General features: G+C 49.1%; 8 protein-coding genes across 8 annotated transcripts; 5 read left to right on the top strand and 3 right to left on the bottom strand.

Moving 5' to 3' along the window:
- Positions 1-320: 320 nt before the first annotated feature.
- On the top strand, positions 321-2772 carry LY89DRAFT_702681 (uncharacterized protein; the record flags this gene model as incomplete). Its single annotated transcript, XM_018217266.1, has 3 exons — positions 321-448; positions 502-635; positions 686-2772. The coding sequence occupies 3 exons, from the start codon at positions 321-323 to the stop codon at positions 2770-2772; spliced, it is 2349 nt and encodes a 782-aa protein (XP_018061411.1).
- Positions 2773-11776: 9004 nt separating this feature from the next.
- On the top strand, positions 11777-12685 carry LY89DRAFT_743382 (uncharacterized protein; the record flags this gene model as incomplete). The annotated part of the gene is made up of 3 exons (XM_018220946.1): positions 11777-12147; positions 12205-12340; positions 12497-12685. 3 exons carry the CDS (start codon positions 11777-11779, stop codon positions 12683-12685), a joined length of 696 nt encoding a protein of 231 aa, XP_018061412.1.
- On the bottom strand, positions 12660-17279 carry LY89DRAFT_661289 (uncharacterized protein). Its single transcript, XM_018212593.1, has 3 exons — positions 16936-17279; positions 16383-16884; positions 12660-16332 (listed from the first exon to the last, which is right to left on the bottom strand). Exons 1-3 carry the CDS (start codon positions 16993-16995, stop codon positions 13058-13060), a joined length of 3837 nt encoding a protein of 1278 aa, XP_018061413.1. The 5' UTR covers positions 16996-17279; the 3' UTR covers positions 12660-13057.
- Positions 17280-17941: 662 nt separating this feature from the next.
- LY89DRAFT_632101 (mitochondrial F1F0 ATP synthase-like protein subunit F) lies at positions 17942-18785 on the bottom strand. Its single transcript, XM_018211296.1, has 6 exons — positions 18761-18785; positions 18627-18679; positions 18556-18570; positions 18257-18407; positions 18144-18209; positions 17942-18091 (listed from the first exon to the last, which is right to left on the bottom strand). The coding sequence occupies exons 2-6, from the start codon at positions 18672-18674 to the stop codon at positions 18066-18068; spliced, it is 306 nt and encodes a 101-aa protein (XP_018061414.1). The 5' UTR covers positions 18675-18679; positions 18761-18785; the 3' UTR covers positions 17942-18065.
- A 118-nt stretch (positions 18786-18903) lies between these two features.
- Positions 18904-19884, top strand: LY89DRAFT_692123 (NADH-ubiquinone oxidoreductase 21kDa subunit). Its single transcript, XM_018216473.1, has 3 exons — positions 18904-19173; positions 19218-19328; positions 19379-19884. The coding sequence occupies exons 1-3, from the start codon at positions 18944-18946 to the stop codon at positions 19686-19688; spliced, it is 651 nt and encodes a 216-aa protein (XP_018061415.1). The 5' UTR covers positions 18904-18943; the 3' UTR covers positions 19689-19884.
- Positions 19885-20086: 202 nt separating this feature from the next.
- On the bottom strand, positions 20087-20854 carry LY89DRAFT_743386 (uncharacterized protein; the record flags this gene model as incomplete). Its single annotated transcript, XM_018220947.1, has 1 exon — positions 20087-20854. One exon carries the CDS (start codon positions 20852-20854, stop codon positions 20087-20089), a length of 768 nt encoding a protein of 255 aa, XP_018061416.1.
- A 1346-nt stretch (positions 20855-22200) lies between these two features.
- LY89DRAFT_376429 (uncharacterized protein) lies at positions 22201-23408 on the top strand. The gene is made up of 2 exons (XM_018207093.1): positions 22201-22977; positions 23032-23408. Exons 1-2 carry the CDS (start codon positions 22510-22512, stop codon positions 23338-23340), a joined length of 777 nt encoding a protein of 258 aa, XP_018061417.1. The 5' UTR covers positions 22201-22509; the 3' UTR covers positions 23341-23408.
- Positions 23409-23770: 362 nt separating this feature from the next.
- LY89DRAFT_661296 (uncharacterized protein) lies at positions 23771-25712 on the top strand (the record flags this gene model as incomplete). Its single annotated transcript, XM_018212594.1, has 3 exons — positions 23771-24028; positions 24128-24423; positions 24548-25712. The coding sequence occupies 3 exons, from the start codon at positions 23771-23773 to the stop codon at positions 25710-25712; spliced, it is 1719 nt and encodes a 572-aa protein (XP_018061418.1).
- Between the last annotated feature and the right edge of the window lie 146 nt (positions 25713-25858).

The raw sequence follows: 25858 nt of genomic DNA on the forward strand, positions 1-25858 counted from the left end.
GGCGCGAGCGCCGTTACCACTGGTCGCATCAAATCCCAAGATCTTCCTCCATCCATCCCCACACTGTACACACGACCTCTTGCTTCGAATCGCGCTTTGCGCCTCGCGCTACAGCTAACTTGACGAGACGATATCTGCCCTTCTTTCTCCAAACCCCGCGAATATTTCACCTTCGACTTCAAAAATAAACAGTTGCTGTCTGTACCCACCACAAGCTCGCCTTTATAGCGAACACCTCGACCTCTCTCTCTTCTACGACCTGCCGTGTTGTTTTGCACCACACATTGAACTTGAGCTTGCCATACCACCCTTCGATATCAATGGAAGGCAAACAGGATGAGCCTACTGCTCGACCTCGGCGATACAATGTTGAGGAGTTGAAATACCTTAAGGATTCTCCACACGTGGTAAAGCCACCAGGCCTTCCACCAGCAGACCAATGGATGGGGTAAGACTGCAGATCTGGGGGATTGACTGCTTCCTTCATTGACACCTTTACAGACCACCGGCAGATACTACGCGTAATTCGACCAAAGCAGGTGCTGATCGAAACAAGAACCACGACTCTAATGCACTTCTAGACCAAACTCCCAGACGTCCTGGCACTGAGAGACACATCTCACGCAATAGTGCTAGTAAGCAAAGGTTTTCTCGCTCACTGCTCCCTTGCTGATATATTGGGCAGATCCTGAAGATATCATCCTTGGCCCCCCAAAGACTTCCTTCCTTTCTGCAACACCCTTCAGAAACACTGGCAAGAACTTCGACTCTTCAGATCGTCCAACGTTAAGAGATGCTGATTCTCGAGATCGATTCAACCTCCGTTCAAAGGCTGAAGGCGAAGTTGAGCGAACGCGAGAGGGCAGAAACAATCTGCGTCCGAAGCGGGCAGAAGGAGACCAGGATAGTGATGGGTGGAGCACTGTTAAGCCTAGGAAGAGTTTTGGCACAGAAGGCGCTGAACGATTCAATGGGCGCATGGGTCTAGATCGACACAGAGACGATAGGAGATTCAAGGATCGAGAAGATCGTGATGCGAAGGACAGACCACGAGGCTTTGATACATTCTCTCGTGACAACAAAGATGGCGGTGATCAAGAGCAGGACCGAGATTCACGCAAGAATGGAACTGGTCGCGGTCGCAATGAACCTTCATGGTTTCGAGACAAGGACACCAGTGATGCGCCCCCAAATCCCAGAGACCGCAATAGCAATGGTGACAGATTCGCTGATCGGAGTAGAGGCTGGAGGGACAAGGACCGTGATGAGAAAGTCGAGAGAAGCGATCGTGGTGATCGACGTTGGGACAGGGACCAGCGTCAAGAGCGCGAACCTGAATGGATGGATGAGCCTGCCGAGGAAAAGAATGAGAAGAACAACAAAGCTCATTCTCTGGAAGAGTTCAAGAAATGGAAGGAACAGATGTCAGGAAAGGATAAGGCTGGAAAGCCAGCAGCGGAAGAGGGAATTGCTAAGCCTGATGCCCCATCATTCTTCGGTCTAGAGAAGAAGGTCCTTACTCCGATGGAACTGGACACGGTTCCTGACAAGTTCTTCGGGAAGTGGTCAACTCCAAAAGATGAGGTTCCTCCTGAACTAGGCCCTGAGCTGAAGAAAGAAAACGTTGTCAAGTCGAAACCAACGGGGAAGGCTTCCAGATTCACCTCGTTCTTCAATCAAGATGAAGCACCACGACGCCAAACAGAACCTCCTGCTATGCCACCACAAGTACCAAGTACAACTGAGGCCGGCCCAGCTACGCAACAGGATGAGAAGCAAGCCTTTGCCATGTTGCTCCAGAAACTGCATTTGGGAACCCAAGGTGGCGCTTCTGGTTCTACGCCTCCTGCAAATCCGGCTTTGCAACCTCGACCTCCACCTGTCGAGAAGGCTCAACAGAACGGACTTGGCCCAGAGTTGTTCCAGCAATATCGCCCCGAGCGACAAGAGGAAGTCCGGACAATACCCCGCAACTCTCAAACACTCCAGGATCTGCAAAATCAACGACAATTAGCTAGCAGTCAGCCAACAGGACGACCAAATAGTGCAGAACAATTGTTGCAAGACTTGGTTGGCCAGCGCCAGAATACTCTAAGCCAATCATCTGCAAGACCCGGTCATCCACAAAGACGCGATACTCAAGCCGATTTTCTCATGGGTCTAATGAAATCCGCTCCAGAGCCTCAACGATCAGAGCAAGTTCTGTTAGGAATCCCTCCAAAACAGAATGATCGCCAAATGCAGCAGATCTTGGATCGTGAGCAAGAAATGCACAGGGCGGCCGTGCAGCGTGAACGAAGCGCCTCGCAACGTCAAGTCCGCCCTCAACCACCACCGGGCTTTTACGATGAACAAGCCTTCCAACGTGGCCCCTTACCTCATGAGCGACAGCCTCAACCGACGCAAATCCTTGCTCGACCACCCCCTCCAGGTCTGGATCTTGGTTGGGATCGTCAACCTCAGCTTCCTCCGCAACACCGAGTCGCCCAAAACATTGCCCCTCCTCCTGGACTGGCAAATGGACCGACTCGTATGCCAATGCCTCAACAAATGTTTCCACCATTTCCTATGGGAGCTTTCCCTCCTCCGGATGTCATGGCTGGACCTCCTCGAAATATGCAAATGCAACCACCCCCCGGATTCTATAACCCACCACCTCCAGGATTCATGCCACCAGGTATGAGTGGATTCCAAGGACCAGATGGTATGGCCTTCGGTGCGCCGTTTGATGGCAGAGGACCTCCTCCCCAAGGCGCTTTCAGACGACAATAGATGCAGGATACAACGTGATAGTGTGCATGTACTGTAACTATATGGTATTTGGGAAAGAGCCACCGCATTTGCCTTATTAGGAGACAAATGACACTGACATGTATCATGCAATTTTATGTCTCTAACGTGATGTGATGTATTGGGCTTTAAAAGATTCTGTCTGACTAATCATCCTTTTCAGCAAGTGCTGGTCTCTGACGTTGATTCGAAATTCACGGAGAAGTTCGCAAAGATATGGTAGGTTTAGAGTCATTTCAAGGGCCCTTTCAGCATTTAGATGTGACAGCACGGTGGGAAGCTCAGTACGTAGACGAAGAATCGATCCGGCTATCTCTTAGAATCTAAAGGTAAAGAAGAGAAGAGGAATGAAAGAAGGAAAGATCTGTCTATATATATGCCAAGGTAAAGGGATGTCATGTGAGGAGCTAAGCCCCATTAGGCTTAGAGCTCGGGAACGCCACCATTCCCGGTCTGTCGCAGGCGATTAGGCAGGCGACTGGGCAGGCGATTAACTCAGGCGATCCGTAACAGCTGGTGCTGTGACATTAGATGGAGACGCAAGCGAGTCGTTGCCCTGAAAGGGACCAGCAGAACGAGCTCAGTAATCTCCGACCATTTTTAGGACAGCTTCGGAGTGCCGCTAATTTAGGCGGTTATAAAAAAGTTTTTAAATATATAAATCATTTTGCAAAATAAAATAAAATGCTTTAAAATAAAATATATTTTGTTTAATTATTATTATATTAAATTCTGAAATAAATTTAATATATAATAAAAATTTAAAAATAATATGTCACGGTTATGGAGTCACGTGCCCGCTACGAAATGCTCACGTGACCGCTCGCCTGTATATATGCCCTGCCTTCCGGCGCTTCCTTCCTTTTGTCACGACTCTCTCCTTACCCTGGTAAGGTCACGTGGGTTGGTATGGTGAATGAAGTAAGATAAGGCAATGATATTGTAGTTAGGAAAACTTAATCAAGTTGAGTACGAAGCTCCTACCTATGGCAAAAGTGCCAGTCATATATAGTTTTCTCATCCCCTGGAGTCCGACTCCCTTCTGGAGTCTAGGAGTCCCGGGGAGTCCATCGGTGTTACGGACCACCTGGATCGCCTGGCTAATCGCCTGTCACCTGACCTAATCGCCTGCCTAATCGCCCGCGACAAAGGTCAGGCCGGGAATGGTGGCGTTCCCTAGCTTTAAGCCTATTGGGGCTTAGCTCCTCACATGACATCCCTTTCCCCTGGCATATATATATCTAGATCTTCTCCTCTTTCATTCCCCTTCTCTTCTTTACCTTTAGATTCTAAGAGATAGCCGAATCGATACTTCGTCTACGTACTGAGCTTCCCACCGTGCTGTCACAATCGGACTCCTTTGGACTCCACAACGTGACCAAGTCCCCTCGCTTACTGAGCCTATAGTCCACTAGTCCCGTGACTGTGACACTATCCCCCATTCCTCCTAGTGCAGTCCCGTGTGCATAACTAGTGTAAGGAAATATTCTGTGGTTGCCATGCTCCCTCTCTCCTTTCTATTATGCCACCCCGCCAGCGATCCGCCAAAGCCCTTCTTACCGAAAAGAAGGACAAGCAGCGTCTCGACCTGGCAATACTAATCGAAGAGACTAGTGACGCGATGGACCCGTGCTCCTACTGCAAGACTGAGCGCCGGAAGTGTATCGCTGACCTCGGTGGTGACTCGAAGCGCTGCTCCGAATGCATCCGCGCAAAGCGCCGTTGCAACGTGGGAGTTCCTCTTGCTGACCGTTGGGACGACGAAGTCCCAAGCGCCAGTGACTGGTCCACTGTCGACAAGCAAATAGATCAACTGGAATCACAAGAGGATGAAGCGATGGCGAAAATCCTTCGCCTTCGGAAACAAAAACTCTTGTTGAAGAAAAGAAAGAAAGAGATGATGCGTTGTGGTCTGCGATACCTCGACGAATTGGATTCTGTGGAGGAGAAGGAAAGGCTAGAGAAGGAAGAGCGGGAGCGGGCCGCAGCCTCGTCTCTAGCTGCCTGAGAACCTTCCAACATCAATTGGAATGCCCTGGAAGCGTCTCTCCTTCCTGCTCCTAGCGACCCTTCCGCCCCTGTTCCCTCCTGGGAAGGCCTGGATACCGGCGGTGGAAGTCAGTCAGGATCTCAGGGCAGCTGAGATTCGATTTGGGCTCCCAAGTGTTCTCTGACTGTGGGTATCCTTGCCACTTGATCAAATACTTGATCCTCCCTCTGACATACTTGCAATCTAGTATCTGTTCTACCTCATACTCGGCATCTGGGTTGACTGGGTCGATCTCGACTTGAGGAGCCGGCGGCGCTCCCGGTGGCGCGAGCTCGAGAAGTGATATGTGGAATGTTGGGTATATCCTCATGTTCTTAGGCAACTGCAATTCATAATTAACAGGTCCTTTCACCCTTTTGATCTTATATGGCCCAAGCTTCCTGTAATCGAGTTTGTCGCTTGGTCTCTTGGTTTTGATGTTTTTTCTGATCAAATATACCCTATCCCCCTCTTTTAGCGTAGGCTCCTGGCTACGCCGCTTGTTGTAGTAGTGCGTAGTGCGCTCAGAAACAAACTGTAACTCAGAGGCTAACTGGGTGTGTAGTTCCTTGATCTTAGAGACACGGATCCTAGCCAGGTTATTGTCGATGGCTATGATGCCTGGTTCTCTGTATGCCACGGGTTTATAACCGAAGTTGGCATAGAAAGGTGTTTCTTTCGTGGTTTCTGTGGTTGAACTGTTGTACGCGAACTGGGCGAGTGGTAGGAGTGCTACCCAGTTGTCTTGTTGGTAGTTGACATAGCATCTTAAGTATGCCTCGACTACCTGGTTCATTCTTTCGTTTCCTCCGTTAGTCCACAGATGGAACGCAGTGGTTATCTTCCTCTTAATCCCCAGGGCGGCCGTGAGGGCGGTCCAGAATTTAGAGGTGAAGAGCTTGTCTCGATCTGAGAGTATCTCTTCAGGTAAGCCGTGTCGGCTGACCACTTCCCTGAGGAAAGCATGGGCAAGCTGTTCGGCTGTACTTGCCTCTTGGTAGGGCACTAGTATCATGTACTTCGTGAGTCTTTCCATGATGACTAGGATTGAGTCGTACTTGACTCCTGATACCGGATCTTCAGATAGCGGGAGCTTCGTAATAAAGTCCCACGATATTGATTTCTAGGGGGTGTCCGGTATGGGGACTGTCCCCATTAATCCGTATGGTGCGAGGCGACTTGTCTTGTTTCTAGCACAAGTGTCGCAATCCTTGATAACTTTCTTGACGAGGGCTCTCATTGACGGACACTAGTATTCTCTTGAGAGTCGGAGGAAAGTCCTTCGCTCTCCTTGATGGCCATAGGCCGGTAATCCGTGTTGTTCCCTTACGACTTCTTCCCTAACACTTAAGGGGAGGTAAATCTTCCCGTCGTGTGTAAGTAGTCCTCCGGGCGTCTTCTTGAAGTACTGAGAGACGGAACCTGCCATCGGGTCCGTAGTATAAGCCTCCCTGATACGGGCCTCCAGCGGAGTCCCATCCAGGCGTCCTAAAGAGGCTATTTCCCTGATCGCCGGTGCTAAGTCCCCGTTGTCGAGGGTACGAAGCAAGGGTTGTTCATCGTACACTTTATCGCTCTCGTATCCAGGTTTCCTGCTAAGGGCATCCGCCCTCGGGTTCTGCGTGCCCGGCACGTGCTTGATCCTCAGATCAAAGCTAGCAAGTTCCTCAGACCATCGTGCCAACCTTCGATTGTCAAAGACTTTAGTGGTCGTAAAAGCCCGAAGATTCATATAGTCGGTGTGGATAGTAACTGGGAACTTGGCCCCTTGGAGGTACACTCTCCAGTGCCTGAGTGCCTCTACTATTGCCAGAAGTTCTTTCTGGTAAATATCGTAGTTCTGCTCTGCGGGTGATATTTTTTTAGAGAAATACGCGACAGGGTGTAGCTTCCCGTCGTTAGCCTTCTGCAAGTGCACTGCCCCCATAGCCGTGTCTGATGCGTTGGTTTCGACGATACTTTCTCGGTCTTCCCTGTACTGCTAGAGTATTGGTTCTTTCGAGAATCTTGACTTTACTTCCTAGAAAGAGGCCTCCGCTTGGGATGTCCATACAAACGGGACATCCTTCTTAGTGAGTGCTGTAAGCGGTTCTGCAAGCTTGGAGAAGTCTCGGATAAACATTCTACAGAAGTTGGCGAAGCTCAGGAAGGACTGGACGTCCTTGACCGTCTGGGGAGACTGCCACTCTCTTATCTCCTGTATCTTATCCGGATCGATTGATACTCTCCCTGGCTCAATGACGTACCCCAAGTACTTCGTACGGGTGACTCCGAAGTCGCACTTCTTGAGTTTGAGCCTGGAGCCGACCTTAGAGAAGGCCTCGAGGACCAGGCGTACGTGCCCCTCGTGATCCTCTTTCTTTTGTAAATACACCAGAATGTCATCTATATAGCAGACTACGAACTTGCCCAAGTATTCCCGCAGAATATTCTCGTTCTGCCGTTGGCATGTGGCTGGTGCGTTCGTAAGTCCGAACGGTATGACAGTGTATTCCCATAGGCCAGAAGGCAGCAGAAAGGCTGTCTTCCATTCGTGGCCTTCCTTGATCCTGATCAAGGCAAAAGCTGTGTTCTGGTCTAGCTTCGTGTAAATGACTGCCGACCCAATCGCATCTCTCAAACTCTGGAGATTGGGTAAGGGATACACGTCCCTTACCGTAGCGTCGTTCAGTCCTCTGTAATCCACACAAGGCCGCCCCTTTGGATCGTCCTTCTTGTGTGCGATCAGCATATTCGATGCTACAGGGGACTTGGATTCCCTAATCCATCCCTTTGCTAACGCTCTTTGCACGTACTCCTCGAGTATACCCAACGTCTGCGGGTTGTGCCGGCGAAGCTTCTGGCAAGGCGGCTGCTTGCCTTCTTTCAGATTGATCTCGTGATCCCAGGGCTGATGTTTGGGCAGGGCCCTCAAGTCTTCGGGGTCCTCAAACAACTCAGCGTACTTCCTATAAGGATAGGGTATTCCTTCCCGTCCCTAGTCAAGCTGTCCAGTGTTTGCTTGATCCTGTGCCTCAGAGGCCGTGGTACTAGCCTCCCTGGGTCCTTGTAGTCATTCGTTTGGGCAATCACACCGATTAAGCCTCAAACTCTGTTTCGTCCAATCGAGTTCTGGGTTGTGCTTCCATAGCCAAGGAATCCCCAGGACCATCTGGTGTTGACCAATCGGGGCAATGTCTAAGACAATCATCTCGACATGTCCCTGTATTTTCATTCGTAGGGGGTTTGTCTTATGTACGACCCTTCCCCCGTCTTGAGCGATAGCTGTCTCGTCTATCGTGCTCAGCGAATATAGCTCATCCTTTGGCCAGGCCGATAGTCCTAGCTAGGACACTGTCTCCCTGGAGATATAGTTCCCTTGAGCCCCTGAATCGAGCATGACTAGGACCGAACTGCCCTAGACAATCGCTCGTATGTGGAAGTGATTCGTACTTCCCCGCACCATCCTGACAGTTGCACTCAGCTGCCTTGGAGGTGGAAGTGTGAACCGTACCGAAGCTTGTCGTCGGCTTTCCACTGTGTTGATTTCCGTTACCCTTTGATTGGTATACTGGCATTCCCATTCCTTTAGGGCCGTTGTCCACTCAACGAGCCTATAGGGGGTCCTTTTGCGCAAACGTGCCCCAAGTGGGTTATCTTGCCTTTGCATAGCGATCCGTGCCTTGTATCCCTCAAAGGGTGGGAATACCACCTCCCTCCATACCCAAAGGTCTGCAGAGTAGGCGATTATCTCCCATATTTGCCCTACTTCCAGGATCTCATCCAAGGTCTGGGTCTGGTCCTCCTTCCCTGAGAAATACGAGACGTGCACTGGCGACCGAGCCCAGGTTGTGCGGAAAGCGATTCTCCACGCATCCCGATATACGACGGTATAATATATCCCTGTCTCAGGCAGATCCATTCCGCTCCGCAGCAGACTCTCATACTCGCCCTTCCTCCCGTACTTCGGTTCCCAGGTCACTGAATGTCCACCAATGCTGGCGACGATCCATTCCTCGTTGACCTCAGGGAGAGGGTCTGTGGGAGCCTCAGCCAATTCAACTTCCCCAAGTTGATGGTTTTCCCCTTGGACGCTCCTCTCAACTAGGGTTCCTGATTCCTCTGACCCGTCGTCAGAATCATAGAGTTCTGGCGTGCCGTCTTGAGGTCCCCACTAGCCGCTGTCTGAGCCTGGCTGAGTATCGTGCTCCCATTCTTCCATGCGATGGGTAGCATTGGCTTGTCTCAAGGTCTCGGTTTCCTTGGTGGCGTTGGCCTGCTTGCCTTTTCCCTTGTTGTGGGAAGATGCAACGTGGCCAGGCAGTCCACACTTGTAACAGAGTCCCTTCTCTCGACGTTCCTTCCTAACTTCCGGCAAAAGCTGCTTCCTGGGTCTCTTCCCATGAAAGCCTCCTCTTTTACTCTTCCTCTGGCCTCTGGCTGTGGTTGCGTCGAGCTGCATGGGGTCCCCCTTGTCATATGACTTTGGGGAACCTTGTGGTTAGCGATGGGAGTACACCCCTTTTCGCTCAAGGCGCCTCTCGTAGAACCGCTCGTCGAATTTTGCTGCTAGGCGTATGGTTTCCTGGAGGCTGGTGGGCTCTGGCTCCACTCGGGCGAGCTCGTCCTTGATGAACTCCTTGAGGCCCATGTAGTACGTTCTTTTTAGAGCCTTTCCATCCCATCTAGCCTGACTAGAATACTGCTGGAACTTAGAGGTGTAGTCCTTAACAGACCCTGTCTGTCGCAGCCTCATCAATTCCCTTTCAGCCGTTTTCTCGACTTCCAGATCCCCGTAAACCCCCACTATGGCCTTCTTGAATCCCCCAAACCCTCTGAAGATGACTTTAGTCTCTTCCCTTGCGCTGTTGAGGATCGTTCCAGTTGTTGCGTGTCGATTAGTCATATAGTCAGACAAGTAGGCCTTGAACCAGTTGAAGGCTGGTCCCCTTAGGTAGCTAGCGGCAAAAGCTACCTTAGCCCCCTCGCTAGGGAACAAGTGTGGGTTGAACATTAGATAGATATCCATGGAACAAAGGAATGATTCGAGCTTGTGTCGGGTACCGTCGTAAGTGTCTGGTACCTTGACAGCTGGGGTACGTTCCTGTACCGCGATGGTCGTTACCTCCGTGGGTACTGGGGTCTCTGCTCGTCCAGAGGTAGACATGGTTGCCGAATGCTAACTTCAAGACCAGGTGCTCAAAGTGTCACGACTCTCTCCTTACCCTGGTAAGGTCACGTGGGTTGGTATAGTGAATGAAGTAAGATAAGGCAATGATATTGTAGTTAGGAAAACTTAATCAAGTTGAGCACGAAGCTCCTACCTATGGCAAAAGTGCCAGTCATATATAGTTTTCTCATCCCCTGGAGTCCGACTCCCTTCTGGAGTCTAGGAGTCCCGGGGAGTCCATCGGACTCCTTTGGACTCCACAACGTGACCAAGTCCCCTCGCTTACTGAGCCTATAGTCCACTAGTCCCGTGACCGTAACACCTTTCTTTCCTCTTTACCTTTAGATTCTAAGAGATAGCCTAACCGATTCCTCGTCTACGTACTTGAGTCCAACTGTGCTGTCACATAATATATATAAAAAATTTAAATAAAAATAAAAATAATTTTTTTTTATATATACGATAAAATATAATACGTATTATATTTAAAACGTAAAATTACGTATTTTTTATACGATAATTATTATATAATTTTTATTTTTATAATTTTTATTTTTATAATTCCTCGCCTACACCGGCAGTCCAATCCCCTCGCTTATCATCTCTATCTCTCCAAGTGTCACGATCACGGGACTAGTGGGCCTTAGGTCACGCGGTGGGTCACGTGATGGAGTTTTACTCTCCTGTAAAACTCCAAGGTACAGTAAAACTCCAGGAGGGGGTTTTACTCCACAACACTCGGGTTCTATATAACTCTGGGTTGTCACCCATTAGATAGGAGCTTCGTGCTCAACTTGATTAAGTTTTCCTAACTACTATATCATTGCCTTACCTTACTTCATTCACCATACCAACCCACGTGACCTTACCAGGGTAAGGAGAGAGTCGTAACACCAAGCGCAAGATTTCGATCACGGACTTTCCAGAATGTTGCCAGGAAGGGATGGTCGGAGAAGTTCTCTCCAACAGGAAGATCAAACAACTGCTGTATTTTATGTCTCTCTAATTCTTCCTTAGCCCAATCCCACTGCTCTAGTCAGTGTTTTGAAGTTATAAGTATGTTTGGGAGGAAAACACCTTAGCAGAAGCAGTTTCGCAGAGTTCTGCAACCCAGCAGAGAGAAGAATCTCTTTTCTCGCAATAGCACATGTTGCCCCATGGCTATTAGATAAAAGTTCAATACCTGTAACTTTTTTACTTGTAAAGAGGAGTTTCGCAGCCTGAGTCTTGTCCCACAAAGTGACGTTTGGTCCTCGCTTGTAACAAGAAGCCGCCCATTTTCGTTCGTCTTCCTCAAAGCCTTGCTTTCAACATTTCTTTCCGTCCTTCAGATGCGCTTGGGAGTAAATGACGAGCTCATATTTAGCAGCAATCATGAGACATCCTCAACAGTAGAGCCTATGCTTTGCGACCTCCAATTAGAAACCTTTCGTCTCACTGACAGTTCAACTTACACGTCTCGCAAACAGACATCGATGTTTCAACGGTTGGAGTCCATATTTTCCAATCCTTTATTCATTTTGAGATTCTAAGATTCTTTGTTGCGAATCGTGCAAGTTTTGCAGCTCGAATCATGACTTCACCTGCCTACACCTTCAAAGTAGACCCTGGCTCGTTTCTTCCATTGTCTTTTCAAGTATTCTCAATGTTCAGGAGTAGCTGTTGTCATTTCTAGGTACGAAGCAAAGTTGGAATCGTCTCTGCCTCTGTTTACGCCTGTGCACATGTTTAAACCCTTTGCTAGTTTAATCTACTCTTTTCGACATCACAGGAATCAACCGAAGTATTCTTACCGACATACCTTAGCAATGGCGAGCGACGATGAGAGTGTTCAATCTTCCCAGTCCTCCCGCTCCTTAGAAAGCGAAGACTTGGAGAACGATGCTGATGACGGGCTTGCAATTATAGGAAAGAAAACGCTGGCCCAGCTTCAAGCACGATTAAAAAGAGAGGGTATCTTCTACACAAAGGACGACAAACTGCCCATCATTCAAGGAAAATCAGCGCCGTCTATCAAGGGTTGCTTATTGGCCGGTGACGAAACCCCCACAGATGCCTTCGAAGAAGTAGCGAACTGGTGCAAAACGAAGAACGAGGAGCTGATCGAACAGTTGGAAAGGCGCAAACTGAAGACACGGGGAGCTAAATGGATCCGTGTAGAGCGTCTTATACAACATGAGTATGTGTGTAAGACTCAGCTTTGAAACACACCAATTGCTGACACCCTATGTGCTAGGTTCCTCTGTCGCGACGAACAAGAAGACGAGAGTAGTTCCAAGGACCGCAAGGGCAATGGCAAACGTAAAGGCCGTGCAGGCTCGATGGAACCACCAAAAGACCAAGCGGTACCCAAGCTTGATCCCGAAGATGTCGTAAGTCTTAACTCCTCGCAAAGTTGTATCTTCACTCTAGCTATCTAAGAAATTCCACTCTAGAGTTAGTGCTCTGATTGCTTCACGGGGACATGCGAACCCCTCCGCCCCACTAAATCGTATGAACGGAATATGCTGACCCTATGACTTTGTTAGCACCATACTGTTGCCAACCTACTGGTATCGGCTCTTTACAATGCTGTGTTCTTTGACAAGCGCACAGACCTCATTGCAGGTTACAGGCCCAAGGGTGATGAAGGGGTTACACCATGGTCTCAACGCTTGTTAGGTCATGGGCACAGTCACTCAACTCAAAGTAAGGCTTTCAATGTTTTCATTCAGTAGCTATTTACTGCTCAAGGTCTCAACCGTGGGCATCATGTAGCTAGCGGCAAGATCGCATAAAGTATCTCTCGACCTCACGGAATCCTCGAAGGAGCACCATAGGTCGAACCTTTTCCTTGTCATCGTCTGCACCATCAAGTGCTTTGTGCCCATCCTAGGAAGCACGCGTGATCGTGAAACGAGCTATGACACCTAGCACAATGTACATGCCTTGCAAATTGCAACGGCCCACGACGAAACAAACATCCGCTCATGAGAGTTACAAGTGTAGTGTGAAAGTGGGGTTGCGTGTAGAAAGAAAATAATCCATACAGTGAAAGGCCTCCCAAAGAAGGTGCTTTCTAATCATTGTTTTTAAAAAAACCAAGCCCTTTAAGTGTGGACTGGTGTGGCGACATGTCTGTTCCAAGTCGCCGAGTAACCTCTGCCTCCTCGTCCTCCACGGCTAGGAGCTGGGCTCGAGGGAGCTGATGCATTGTCAAGGTTGGGAGAGGGGAAACCGCCTGAAGTATCTCTACCTCTACCTCTTGGGTGAGATTGTCGTGGGTTGCCTCCGCGTGAGCCACCTCGTCTAGGGTTACTTCTCTGTCTGGGCACCGGGATATTAACGCTTCTGGGTTCTTCTTGCCCCGGCACTCGGATCGTGACGGTGCTATTGTTGTTTGCAATTTGCTGGGGGAAGTGAATTGCTTCGGCACTTGTGGTTTGCGCAACATGGAACTTTCGAGGCAACGACTTCGGCTGAGGTGGAGCCAGCGACCATGCGGACGGCGGGGCAGAGACCGGTACCTTGATTATTGGCAGTGAACCCATCTCTTGCTCCTCGAAGCATTCTTCTGCGGCAGGTTTTGACTCAATCATTCCATCATCCAATATCGATTCCGAGCCCCGAGATGGTAGCGAGACAGTAGCTACAAGCTGTTGATGAGGCACCTCTAGAGCGCTCTTGCTGGAGGAATCAACTGCGAGGGCATGTGACTTTGGAGGAGAATTGTTACGCCCAATCAAAGAGTTGATGCGTTCTTGCCAGCCACCAGCCGTTGGCTCTTGACGACGAATGTCTTGATACTGTGATCCTCTCGGGGGCAAGTCCTGACGTGCAACGTGGTTGAGCACAGGTACAGCTGGAGCTTGGACTGCTGCAGCGAACGATGTGGGCTTTGGTGGGCCGATTGGGGCGAGAACTGGGGGAGGGGGCAATTTGACCACGGGCGATGGACGAGGCAGGAGCACATGTGGGTGCGTGGTATCACCATCGTAAGCTGGATGACCAGCCATAGTTGGTGGAGGAGGAGATGGGGATCCTGGTCGGTCGAAAAGAGCAGGCTGTTCCTCCAGTCGAACATCACGATTATTTGGGAAAAACCGAGAACCACGAACGGGAGGTGAGGCCGTCATAGTCGGAGGTCTCCAGGCATCAAACTGCTGCGTATGGTTGGCAACAATATTGCGCCGCGCCATATCTTGCTCCTCGAAAACGCCTCTTGTCGTCGACTCTTCCTGCTGTTTCCATGCTTGCGACGAATCATGCACGGTGGCTACCTTGCCTTGCAACTTGCCTCGAGTCCCATCCTCGTTCATATCGACTGGACGCCATGTGTCTTTAATCACCGTGTTTGCCTCAGGTTCGATACCCTTTTCTCGTAGCTCTCGTCGGCGGGCGTTCTCAGCATCCTGTTGTTGAGCAAGCAGGGCATCATCTTGCGCAATCCTGTCAGGCAAACTTCCCCAACCTGAATTTGCTACGGCCGCGCGGGTCTGATCTTGGCGTGAAATGGCTTGTCTATTCGGCGGTCCTATGGGAGCAGGGCGAGAACCATACTCTCGACCATGTCCTTGCTGAGATTGACTGTTACCACGGACCGAATTTGGAGGTCCAATAGGGCCAGGATGGGGACCTTGATGCATATCCGGAATTCTACTTAGTTCTGGGTTGAAAGTGCCGTTACCCAACGTCCTGTCATTCGTAGGTGGTCCCCACACGTTCCTAGAAGTGGACTGCTGGCTGGAAGCGCCAGACCAAGGCTTGAATCTGTCTGAAGACGAAGTCGAAGCGTTTTGCCAAGATTGAGAAGGTCGATTCTCCTGGGTCTGTTGGGCATTTGATGTTGATGGGGCTTGACGCGTATCGCCGACTCGAGATTCGAGCACAGGGTTTGCAGTCTTCTCGGAAGACGGTCTCTTGTCCGCTGCTATGGAAGGCTCAGCAGACTCAGATTTCACCTTCGATCCATCGTTTGCTGGCACCATTTCAGACTGTGACAGCGCGGGATCAGCTTCCTCGCGAGCTTGTATTTGAGTTGGACTTGGCTTATCCTCCTTAGGCGCATCCTTCTTCTTCTTTGTTTCGGGCGGTGGACCCATGGCTTCTAGCTTGAGTCTAATTCGCTCCTTTCTTGCAGCTTCCTCCTTTGCTTCTTCCTCGAGTCGTCTCTTGATAGCAAGCTCACGTGTCTGGCGCATAATTTTCTTCTGTGTCTCGATAGGATCCTCATAGACCGCGCTGGAAGCTTGAGCTTGGGCTTGAGCTTGCGCGTCATTCGATGCTGGAGGGACCGTCTGACCATGGATAGATTGAGGAGATGGATGGCTAATGACAGGTGATGCACGCGATTGCTGCCATTGTTGATTTTGGTAGCCGCGCTGATTTTGGTTCTGGTGTTGCCCAGAAGGTGAATAATTCCGTGGCGATGAAGGTGAATCGCTTACTGCGGCCAGAGAACCTCTTCGTACATTCAACATCTCGTGAGGTGGCTGCATATCGTGACCCCTGCTCATGCGTCTTACAAAATTACCACTTCCACCACTGACATTCGAAGAGGTTCGTCGTCGACCATACCCTCCATCTTGACCACTCGCACGGTGTGTTTGAAAGGCGGGAGATGGTTCCGCTGGACCATCTTGTGGTGAAGGTCGCTGCAGTACCGCAGGTTGGTGCCCACGTGCATCATTACGGGTTGACCCTCGGCGGCTGTCATTCACAGGCTCGTATCTACCTGACTGTGAATTGTAGAGCTCCCTACTCGTATTAGAGCCTTCTCTCCATGATGAACGGCTGAAGTCATCGGCAGCAATTTCCTTCGCAGGAGGAGGTGGCATTCCTTGAAAGCCATGGGGGTCTCTCTGAGAGAAGCGGCTCTGTTGGGGCTGCTGCTGTTGCTGGTGTGGAATCTCGATGGCAATAGGAGCCACCTTGTCTACCGGCGGCAAGGGTGCCCAAGGAGATTTGACAGGAGTTGGGGGACCAGGAGGCTTAGCAACCAATGTTGGCTTTTCGGCAGCGCCCTTCAAGATCAGACCAGCTCTTCCTGTTCCAAGTCCGCTTGGTTTTACCGTTGGCGATGCTGATGCTTGAGTGGGAGCCGGAGAGATAGATTTGGGCATTTCAACAATCTTTGCTTCCTTTACTGCTACGGGATTGGGCTCAGGAGCTGGAGCTGGCGTCTCGTCAGCTTGTGGTAATGTAATCTTCGTTCCATCGGTCCATTCAATGGTTTCTGGTGCCCAATCATCGTCATCATCATCTATATCTGCCCAGTTTGCTTGTTTGCCCGGGTCATCTGATTGTAGTCTCGTAGCCAAATGAATGCCGTATCGTTGCTTTAGTTCTTCGTCCGTGAATCGTTTGGGTTCTGCAGGCGGTGCCGCTAGACAAAGTCAGTCTTCAATTCTCCAAGAAATTGTTTGCTTGACTCACGTCTGTTCTTGTTCCAAACAGCACTCGCATCGGGAGCCGAGCCAGCTTTGCCACCATTTGCAGAAGCAGAATTACGTGGTGCCGAATCTCGCAGACCACTGCCAGACTTTGCCACTAATCTAGGCCTCGGAGCAGTGCTGGTAGATGGTCCGGCTTGAGTTGTCGTTGACACAGCTGCTCCTTTCTCACCAAGTTTCGAGGGTGTCGCAGTCGTTGCGCCTTTAGCAGCAAGAAAGGTCTTGTTCACCGACACCGGCTTGAAAGATGTGAACTTCTTTACGGTTGATGTAGTGCGAACGTGGCCCTTCTCGTCACCTTGGGTTTTGGTCTCCGCTTTCGAAGCTTCAGTATCCGATCCTCCACTAATACTGACCTCCGCAGAGTTGACATTTGCGTCGAGGGTCTCAGGATCTGGCTTGTCTTCATATTTCTCGGAGGTTCCATTCACAACAGGCTGGATCTGCTCGGAGGTGACATCTTCGCTCGGGGTTTCAATTGTGTTCTAGGCGCATGTCAACAAAAGTAGGGATCAACAGTCTCACATTCAGCGTACCAGCTCATCGGGTGATATAGACGACTTCAGAAGGTTCTCAGAGGTGGCTTCAGATGCCATCCTACTGTTGAAATTATCAAAAGCTTCGTCCCGGATTAGGTCGCGGTGTTGACCCGTTGTGGTCTGCGAGCTTGGACCGGTGTATCGAAGAGCTTTGAAAGGGGAAAAGGATTCGAAAGGATATGTCGCAGTACGATTAGGGCGACAAGATGAAGGAGCAGGTAACTCTCAAGTGGGTGGAGAGACAGGCGGAGGGGGATTTAGTGTTTTCGAGGTCAGTCGTCGCGAGAACAGACAGAGATGATGGTCACGTAGCTTCGCTAGCGTAGCGCAAAGAATAAGGCTGAAAAAAAATCCGGAATGGCAGCCCCTGATATTTTATTAGACACAACGCATCACCCGGACGAGGCCAGTAACTGATGCTTTGTTGACAACCTCGATTTCTCGCCTTCTAGTCATGTGCGACGACATATTCCTACTACACTACACTCAATATTCATTTCACAATCACTTTTCTTCGGAGCCAGCCTCCACAGAGTCTTGCTGTTGTCTTGTGTTCTCACCAAAGCTGCCAAGTCCACAAGTGGGAACGAGAATCCGCGTGGCTGGATTCATCACCACGATATCTACTTTCCGGTTGATGATGATACTGTCTTCGGTCTTGTTCTGAGAATGCCCCTTTTCATGTAGGCTACGGCATTTAGGAATGCCCTCTAGGTCTCGGTATTGCTTGTACTAATCCAGATCCTGAATGCATCTTCCCACATCCACCCCGAGAGGATAGCATAAAAGACACCTCGGCGATTATTGAAACGGAACTTCAACAAGCACACTTGTCACTTGCAATCCGGAAGGGATAAAGGTCAGAGAGGTCATAAAAGATCTCTCTACCCATGCATCCCTATCTGCCCGAGACCTTGTGTTGCTCGAACGCTTGACCGATTGCTGATGTGAAAGGTACCTCCTAGCCAACTCACATGCTTCATCAGAAAGATAATTGTGTCACAAGACGATTTGTGCTGGACTGGGTGTCGTTGGTATTTGTGTTCATCCCGCCTCAACACTTATTTACATCCATCGTACTCTAACACACCCACCCTGTCTGCTGACGCCCTTACTCCAAATACCCTCTAGTGAGCATTGTTCTTGTGATGTCCTGTAATTGTGTTAGATTGTAGCTTATCCCCAGAATGATTGGTAGAGCTTACTGAGATGGAAATAGTAGTTCTGAGCGTAGCCAATGGCGACGACGAAGGCAATGGCATGGATGAGAGCTGCATCTGTCAGTACAATTGTAAACGTCGAAGGACTTGAGATGTACGTGTGGCAGATGGGTTTTTTCCGAAGTATCGAGCCTGGTATCTACCAAGAAGTCCCTTTGGCTTGACGTCTGGAGCTGCGCCTCGAGGAAGCTTTTCGTAGAAGCTAACTACACGTTGCATGCGAGCAGCATCTTGAGCGGCACCGATTCCCTGCTTGCCATCAGCTGTGGTCTTCTAAATCTCAACGAATAATGCTCCGGGTGGCTCGCTGGGAGCTTGGAGATATCTAGGGATATTGAAAGCTATTCGGAGGCTTGTAGAACATTTTGAGCGGGGTGGAAAGCAACCGGAGGCTTACTGATGGAGAGGCCACCTGTAGTTGGGATTCAGTTAGCAATCAGAACGACCAAATCTAATACTGGTATTCACCTTTGGTGGAATGAGAGTAGACAGAGCGCGACGGGTAATGAAGCTCATCTTGACTGTGTACCTAGCAGATCAGCTCAAGACTCCTTCCCAATGCTGCCTGAACAGCACTCCGATGGTACTTCGGAAGGTCGTACCTCAATTGGATTCGTGAGATGGTGTGGCGGGCAAGAGACTATGCTTTATGATCAGTGTGAAGGGACTGCGAAGTTGCCTTTCCGGAAAGCACGCTAGCGAAAGCCGGCTTAGGTAATTCAGCTCTATGAACGACAACGACCATGAAGCTCTAATTATCGAAAAGACAACACCACTCTCCGAAAATGCCGTTGTTACGACCCTCAATTGCAGGTCGATTACTGAGAGCAGGAGTTCCGGAAGCTCGACGAGTTGTCCCTGGAACCGTACGATATGACAGCCACACAGCATTAGGAACGCCCCTCACAACCTCCGAAGCTTCAGCAGCAGCAGTGGTCGAAGCAGGAGAATCGAAAGGCGTGCAGCCAAGACATAATCAACCTGATTATGCTGCCGAAGTCGATCAGGCTTCATCGTAAGATTTTCCTATCCAAAGTACATTCCAGCTGACGCGGGTAGGACCTTCTCGCCCATTCCAAAACGAGTCATGAATGGCAGCGAAGATGGAGATGTCTTGCCTGCTGCTGTACTTTCCGGTGCACCAATTGAGCTCGAAGCAAGGACTGTCAGGTAATCTGCTCTGAATGTATCACAACATAATCATTTTCTCACGACGTTAGAATCTACCGTCCAGCTAAGACAGCAACACAGTCCGGAGATTGGCATGGTCATCACTGGCGTATGGATTGGGATATATTGTCCAAGGGACACCGATGGGAAAATCCTTTGATGGGTTGGCAGTCGTCTGCGGATTTCATGCAAGGCACACATCTGAACTTCAAGTCAAAAGAGGATGCAATCAAGTTTGCGGAGAAGCAAGGATACGAGTACTTTGTGCAAGAGCCAAACTCGCGAAAAATTATCCCGAAGGCGTATGCCAACAACTTTCTATACACCGACAAGAAGTTGAAGCACATTCGAACGAAGTAAGGTGGTCTGCGTTAGCATTGTACATAGGCTGGGTAGAGACGATCATATAAGAGATCATTGAAGTGCATGATATTGTTTTATCACAAGGCTTATTGGAGCTTTCGAGAGATACATCCCAGTCAACCTCTTTTCCTGCGGCTTCTGTTTCCACAACTTGACATTCGGCACTTGAAAACCTGCATGTCCCCCCTGAAACTACGTCTTTATTTCTTGCTGCGGTTGCTACTCACCATGAGCCAGATTTCTTCGTATACTTGAACATTTTGCTTCAGCGCTTTCCATAACATTGGTTCCGAGTAACAATTGCACCGCTTCCTCAATTCCACCACCAAGTCAAGCTAGTCGTGTCCTCTGATTCTGTAATTTCGTCGATAGGTGTCCGTCTCTACTGCCATCATTCATCCTCCGGCGCCAGAGATGCACACCGCCCAGGCAAGTCTCCATTTATCAACCCAAGGTAGCATGCGAGTCCGGTGATTGGGCGAGAAAAAACCCGGCTCAGTAATGTCAACTGTGATTCGATTTTGGAAATATGCATAGAGGGGCAAGAGTTTTCTAAAGTCTGGAGGCTCGGACTCTTCAACGGTGACAACCACCACCAATCTCTCGCAACCTGTGAATTTGCGAAGGCATTGCTCCAGATCTTGCAGCACCAGCAAAGATTTTTGTGGGCCAGTCTCCTTGGGAGCCGGGAGACCTAAACAGGCCCAATGGCGGCGGGAGAGTTCGTCATCGCCACGAGGAAGAGAGACCTTGATACTTGGTGCAAATCTCTGTAAAGTGGGTCGGTTTGCTAAGAGCGAATAGACGAGGTTCCATCGAAGTCTAGGGTCCTCATTCGGATATTGCAAGATGTATCCACCTATTGACAGCTCCTCGACCAAGGAATCAACGAATGAGAGGACCTCATCATGAAGTTGCTTGTTGACGAATAGCAGCGGCAAGGTACCAATGCCACTCATGCGCAAGTTACCGGGGCCGTTCCATCTGGGCAGAATTGATACTGTAATACCGCTCTTCTTCGACTGTGACGTTGGCGATCTGGGGCTTTTCAAAGTTCCAAGAATACACAGCTCGATGATCTGATTGCGAATCTCCCCAGGAAGAATGTCGATCAAAGGTGAACGCCCTGTCGAGAGATCTGCTTTGAGAGCAGCGCCCGCCATGATTCTGATAGATCTATGAAGAGGGCGGACAAGTTGTTGGACGGATCGATTGAACCTTCATAATTCTATGGAAAGGCTGGAAGTAGGCAACAGTCACTCAAGACATTCTGAAGTAAGGCTGAGCACAATGGTGTGGAAAATCGTATGATCACGTGAGTTGTAGCCATCTGTAAGTGCCCGAGGTGCATCTAAATTTCAAGAAACAGCTAGAATTCTGCTTTGCTGCTTGACCGTCTTGCTTTTCTATAATATCGAAGCTTGGTTTTCTATGTGTCCCCTAGCACGAGATCAATATACTTGTGTATGCACACCTTGCGTCCTAGAGAACTTAAGGCCAGCTGAAGGCTGGATGCTACCAGATCAGAAATGACGAGAAGAAAAGTAAAAGCAAGCAGGATGTTTTGCTCTATCATATGTCTTACTGTTGATGAGAGTAAGAAACCTGAGGGTAGCATTTCGGTTCCACTTTCCGGATAGAGTCTAGCTCGGATCTTGCCGGATCTAAGCTGTGGCTTCTCGAAGTGTTCGAAGTGTGATCTCACAACTGCCATCAATCATCTCAACTGCGGAAATGTTGACCATAAAAATCAATGACAGCTAGCACACTTGAGGCTTTTGAGATTAATCTTCGTCTGAAAACCCTCCTCATTTCTCGGGACGTTCAAGAGCCGCCCTTCGCTGTCGCACTTCCGCCACGGGGAGGCCCGAGACGACGCCATTGCAAGAAAGTTCAGTCTACCAACTGCACTGCTTTACCGCCAAACAAGGGAAGTCTCTGTTCAAAAATCGAGTGAACATCCTTAATTTCAATCCTAATCTGATCTCAAAGCAATTCTTGTTTGTTTCCCCGATCCTGTTTCGCGTTTGGACATCTGATGCTTAAAGTGTTTGATCGTAGTCCCGATTCGGCACAGGCCAGCTTGCTTGAATTACAGGCTGGCACACATCGGTTTGATTTATTTTCCCCTTCTCCTGAGAGCTTTCCACAAGCTGTGCGAATGATCAATGTTATCTTGGAACCGTTGTTGTTGTTCATGTACAGATCTCAAATTGCGAAGTCACCTTTCGGTAGTCTATCGAGCTGCAGAGAAACAGCCACTGCTATACCACGAAGTGAGGCTGTGCCTTATAAGAGAGCTTTCCTTGCTGGAGATCAAACCTGCAATGTCAGACAACAAGCTTAACTTTTCTTTTGCGCTATTTTCGTCTTCGTCTCAACCCAACCACAAGTGATCCCATATTCGGCTTTACTACCGAATCACACAAATTTCAAGTTTCTCCTGTTACATGTTCCGTTCTGATGCGACTGCGCCTCCATTCAGTTCGTCCCATATGAGACACCCGCACTTGTTTCGTTGATCAAATCAGATAATCCGGAGATTGTCTATCCTGCTTTATCAGAGCGGGTTTCGACATGCCGACAGCAGACTTGATATAAACGACAGTTCCGCCGAAGTTGGGAAATATCCTTATCGCCGCTTCACAAGGGTGCCTACTCTCATTTATTCTCTACGTTCACTCACTACTGCTAGTCAGCTTAATTTCCGTTCTTTTCCTTCTGGCAAGCCTCCATCAATTCCATCTTGCTTTGCACTTATTATCCTACACCGAATCCTCAGAAACCCATTACCTTCAAAGACCCAAGTCTCAGCAACATGCGTTACATCAACGTCCTTCTTCTGACGCTCGCTTCCTCGGTCCTAGCCGGCTCAGAGTACAGTTCTTATAGCGGAAGCTCTAGTTCAGACTCATCTGACAAAGGGTCTATCTCTGGCTATAGTGGAAGTTCGAGCTCCGATAATAGCAAAGGCTCAAGCTCCTACGACAACTCCGACAACTCTGGATCATCCGAGAAGGGTTCCAGCTCCTGGGGCTCAGACTCGTCGTCATACGGCAAAAGTTCCTATGGAGATGACAGCAATTCGAAATCCAATAAGACCCACACAACAAAGACTTATTCGAAAGCGTCTGGGACCTACACTCGCGCCTCAAAAACGCACGAGACTTATAGTGAAAAGACTCATGCATCGAAAGATAAGAACTCGACTTCCGTTAAGACTAAGTCGTACGAAATTGGGCACACATACACCAACACCAAGACCCACAGCTACGAGGTTGGCGGAGTAAGTCGACTTTCTTGATCCGTTTCACACGTCAACTAACAACACTTTCTCTAGACGACCATCATATCAATTCTCATCAGCACAGAGACTTTTGGCGCCGCGAATTCGTTTTCAGTTCCTTTCACAAACACTGTCTTTTCAACGGAAACTGCACAGGCGATCACCACAGCCGCCGCAGTGACAACAACCTTTGCTCCAGCATCGTTCTCGAGTGTGACCCCTACAAACACCTCAATACTGCTTCAGCAAGCGAACCAGACTGCGCCTGCTGCCGTCTTTACAGGCGCTGCAATGTCCTCCGGGCATCAATTATGGACACTTATAGCCGCGGTGTCGTTCGCGTTGATTGCAGCCTTCCTATAGGTATGATAAAGCGGTCGAGGATGTATATGTCATTTGTCTTAATGGTTTTCGTTTATAAGGAAGGTTTCCGTGGTATGTAAACGGATAATTGAAAGTGTCCTGGTGGGTCCATTTGTTTGGTAGCTTATAGGAAGCTTTAAATGATACCCGTTTTATCCTCGAGAGCGAGATTAATGAAAATTGTAAACAGAGCAGCCCTTTCAGAAGCATACAGGCTTTTGCCTCGTCTTAAAAAAATTCTAGATGGCATCTTGAGTTGTGTGAGATCTGCTAACAAGTAATACCTATAGGTAGGTAAAGTCTATGATATCATTGCGATCCATTCTGTATCACGTGATATGCTATCTAGGGGATCTTTTGAGGCTCCTTAGTTTCACAAAGCACAGGTACAGAAAACCCACTCACCAGACACCGACTTCGTAGTCTCATCATGTCGAGCAAGTCTGTATCTCGGCGTGGGCGAGCTTGTGATGCATGCCATACGATAAAAATCAAGTGCGAGCTTGGTTCTACTCACGGCGGCGATCCACCTTGCGAAAGATGCATACGCTTAGGAAAGCAATGTTCAGTAACTACTCCTGTGCGCCAAAAAGACCGAATAGCAGAATTAGAGGCCAGGATTGAGGAAGTCACCAAGTTACTACGGTTGCAAGAGATACAAGAACCCTCCTCACACAAGGCAAACGTTGTGTCGTCTGGCCCAAAAGCGACACACACAGCATCGCAGAGAGTACTTGAAAAACCAACAAAGAAGAGGAGGCTTGAATCTACTTCCGCAGTCGACGAGGTTGAAGACCGTGGGATAGGCTCTGCGAACCATGAAAACGGCGTGCTGGATATTGACCACGTGCTTCCTCGATCGATTCAGATGCAACTGCTCGAGAAGTACCGCTCTGACATCGAGCCAGTGTTTCCTTTCGCTATTATCAAAAGCTATGAGACTTTGCGTGGAGAATCCCCTGTTCTGCTACAAGCGGTCATATTTGTTGCCAGTCTAGGAAGACTTTCGACAGATATTCAAGATGAGCTTACTTCACTCGTCATGGATTCCCTTACCCCAGATGAAATCGCTAAAGCCAAAAAGTAGGTTTGACGATGCTCTTCGTTACTGTATTTCGAACATCTTCGCAATCATCCATCCCAGGTACTCCTGTGTCATCTAACGGGGATGTAAGCGACTGAGCGGGATTTGGCTGATAGAATTCAGGTCTATTGAAATGGTCCAAGCAATTTTGATTGCCTCCTTCTGGTACCGCCCTCCTAAAAGCCAAATTCATACGGCCATAGACAGATTCCTTAATCTTGCTGTCGGTATTGCAGAAGACATTGGCATCTCAACATCAGATTGCGCATTGGGCGCTACTTCTTCAGATCTTGGCGACCGAATAAGTTCAACTGATGCCTGGAGAACGTGGAGTCTATGCTATCTCCTTTCTACCAGTCTTAGCAGCTGCATGAGAATATCCCCCAAAATATCGTGGAATCCGGAACTGGAGATGAAGCTTTCAGCGTTGGAGTACGGTAGAGACGCGATAGGAACTGACAGGTTGCTCTGCCAGTTCGTCCATGCTGAGAAGCTCTGTCAGCAAATCATTCTAGATGCCGGGTACAATGGAAATGAGTCGACGCTGGAGGTCACCGATCATGCGACTTTTCAGCGACTGCGGAATTTCATCACAGATAGGAAAGCTCAAGTCTACACGTCACTGAGATCTTCGAGCTTGAGCTTGTATGAACATATTCCTGCTCTATTCCTCCATGAGTGCATCTTGCACACTCCAACCAACAATAGCTCCTTTGCAGCACCATACATTGCTGAACGTCTCTCCTTGACAGACTTTCCCTCACCAATGGTGACTCCCGACCATGTTGATTGTCTCTACAGTCTCCGCGATGCATGTCATTGTGTATTAAATGCCTTCCTGAGCGTTCACATCAACGTCCTGACGTCCTCACCAATGATTGTTTTGAATGCCAAAGGATTGTACGCTATGTGGCTTCTGATTAAGCTATATGTCGCCACGACAGCATCGGGTAATACGTATGGCGCGTTCATCGACCCCGAAAGCTTAGATTTGGAGACATATCTGGGAAAACTAGCTCATACGGGAGATGCCCTACAAGCAATCGATCCCGTGTGTGTAGTCGGGAAAGGGCTGCAGTCTACGAAGAGGCTGATGGAATGGGTATGGAACTATAATACCATACGGGCCAGTCAATCATATATAGTCTCTTCTTCGACTACTTTGATTGATCTGGGATTGGAGACTGTAGCTCCGTGGAAAGCTGATGACCTCGACTTGAATGCATTAGATACCAATGCGTTAGATTATGGGTTGGAAGATCTGTTTGGTACAGACTACATTCCCTAGCGCAATCCTAGGGGGAAAGTCTGTCCATCTGCGGAAGCCCATAGCAGACAATCTGATCTGTCCTTCTTCTCGATATCGACAAAGTTCTGCTTGTGCAAACTCGCTACCACCACTACTATTTGAAAGGGTCTGCTCGCCCTTTTATT

This window comes from Mollisia scopiformis (assembly GCF_001500285.1).
Source record: "Mollisia scopiformis unplaced genomic scaffold LY89scaffold_39, whole genome shotgun sequence".
NCBI lineage: Eukaryota > Fungi > Ascomycota > Leotiomycetes > Helotiales > Mollisiaceae > Mollisia > Mollisia scopiformis.

Bases quoted from the DNA above. Each gene is read 5' to 3' on its own strand.
- LY89DRAFT_661289 (XM_018212593.1), bottom strand. From the start codon at position 16,995: ATGGCATCTGAAGCCACCTCTGAGAACCTTCTGAAGTCGTCTATATCA. The intron at 16,885-16,935 runs GTACGCTGAATG...ACATGCGCCTAG, and splicing joins CTATATCACCCGATGAGCTG to AACACAATTGAAACCCCGAG. The intron at 16,333-16,382 runs GTGAGTCAAGCA...GACTTTGTCTAG, and splicing joins TGTTTGGAACAAGAACAGAC to CGGCACCGCCTGCAGAACCC.
- LY89DRAFT_632101 (XM_018211296.1), bottom strand. From the start codon at position 18,674: ATGAGCTTCATTACCCGTCGCGCTCTGTCTACTCTCATTCCACCAAAG. The intron at 18,210-18,256 runs GTACATCTCAAG...TGACAGATGCAG, and splicing joins AAAAAACCCATCTGCCACAC to CTCTCATCCATGCCATTGCC. The intron at 18,092-18,143 runs GTAAGCTCTACC...ACACAATTACAG, and splicing joins GAACTACTATTTCCATCTCA to GACATCACAAGAACAATGCT.
- LY89DRAFT_692123 (XM_018216473.1), top strand. From the start codon at position 18,944: ATGCCGTTGTTACGACCCTCAATTGCAGGTCGATTACTGAGAGCAGGA. The intron at 19,174-19,217 runs GTAAGATTTTCC...TGACGCGGGTAG, and splicing joins GAAGTCGATCAGGCTTCATC to GACCTTCTCGCCCATTCCAA. The intron at 19,329-19,378 runs GTAATCTGCTCT...TCACGACGTTAG, and splicing joins CTCGAAGCAAGGACTGTCAG to AATCTACCGTCCAGCTAAGA.
- LY89DRAFT_376429 (XM_018207093.1), top strand. From the start codon at position 22,510: ATGCGTTACATCAACGTCCTTCTTCTGACGCTCGCTTCCTCGGTCCTA. The intron at 22,978-23,031 runs GTAAGTCGACTT...CACTTTCTCTAG, and splicing joins ACAGCTACGAGGTTGGCGGA to ACGACCATCATATCAATTCT.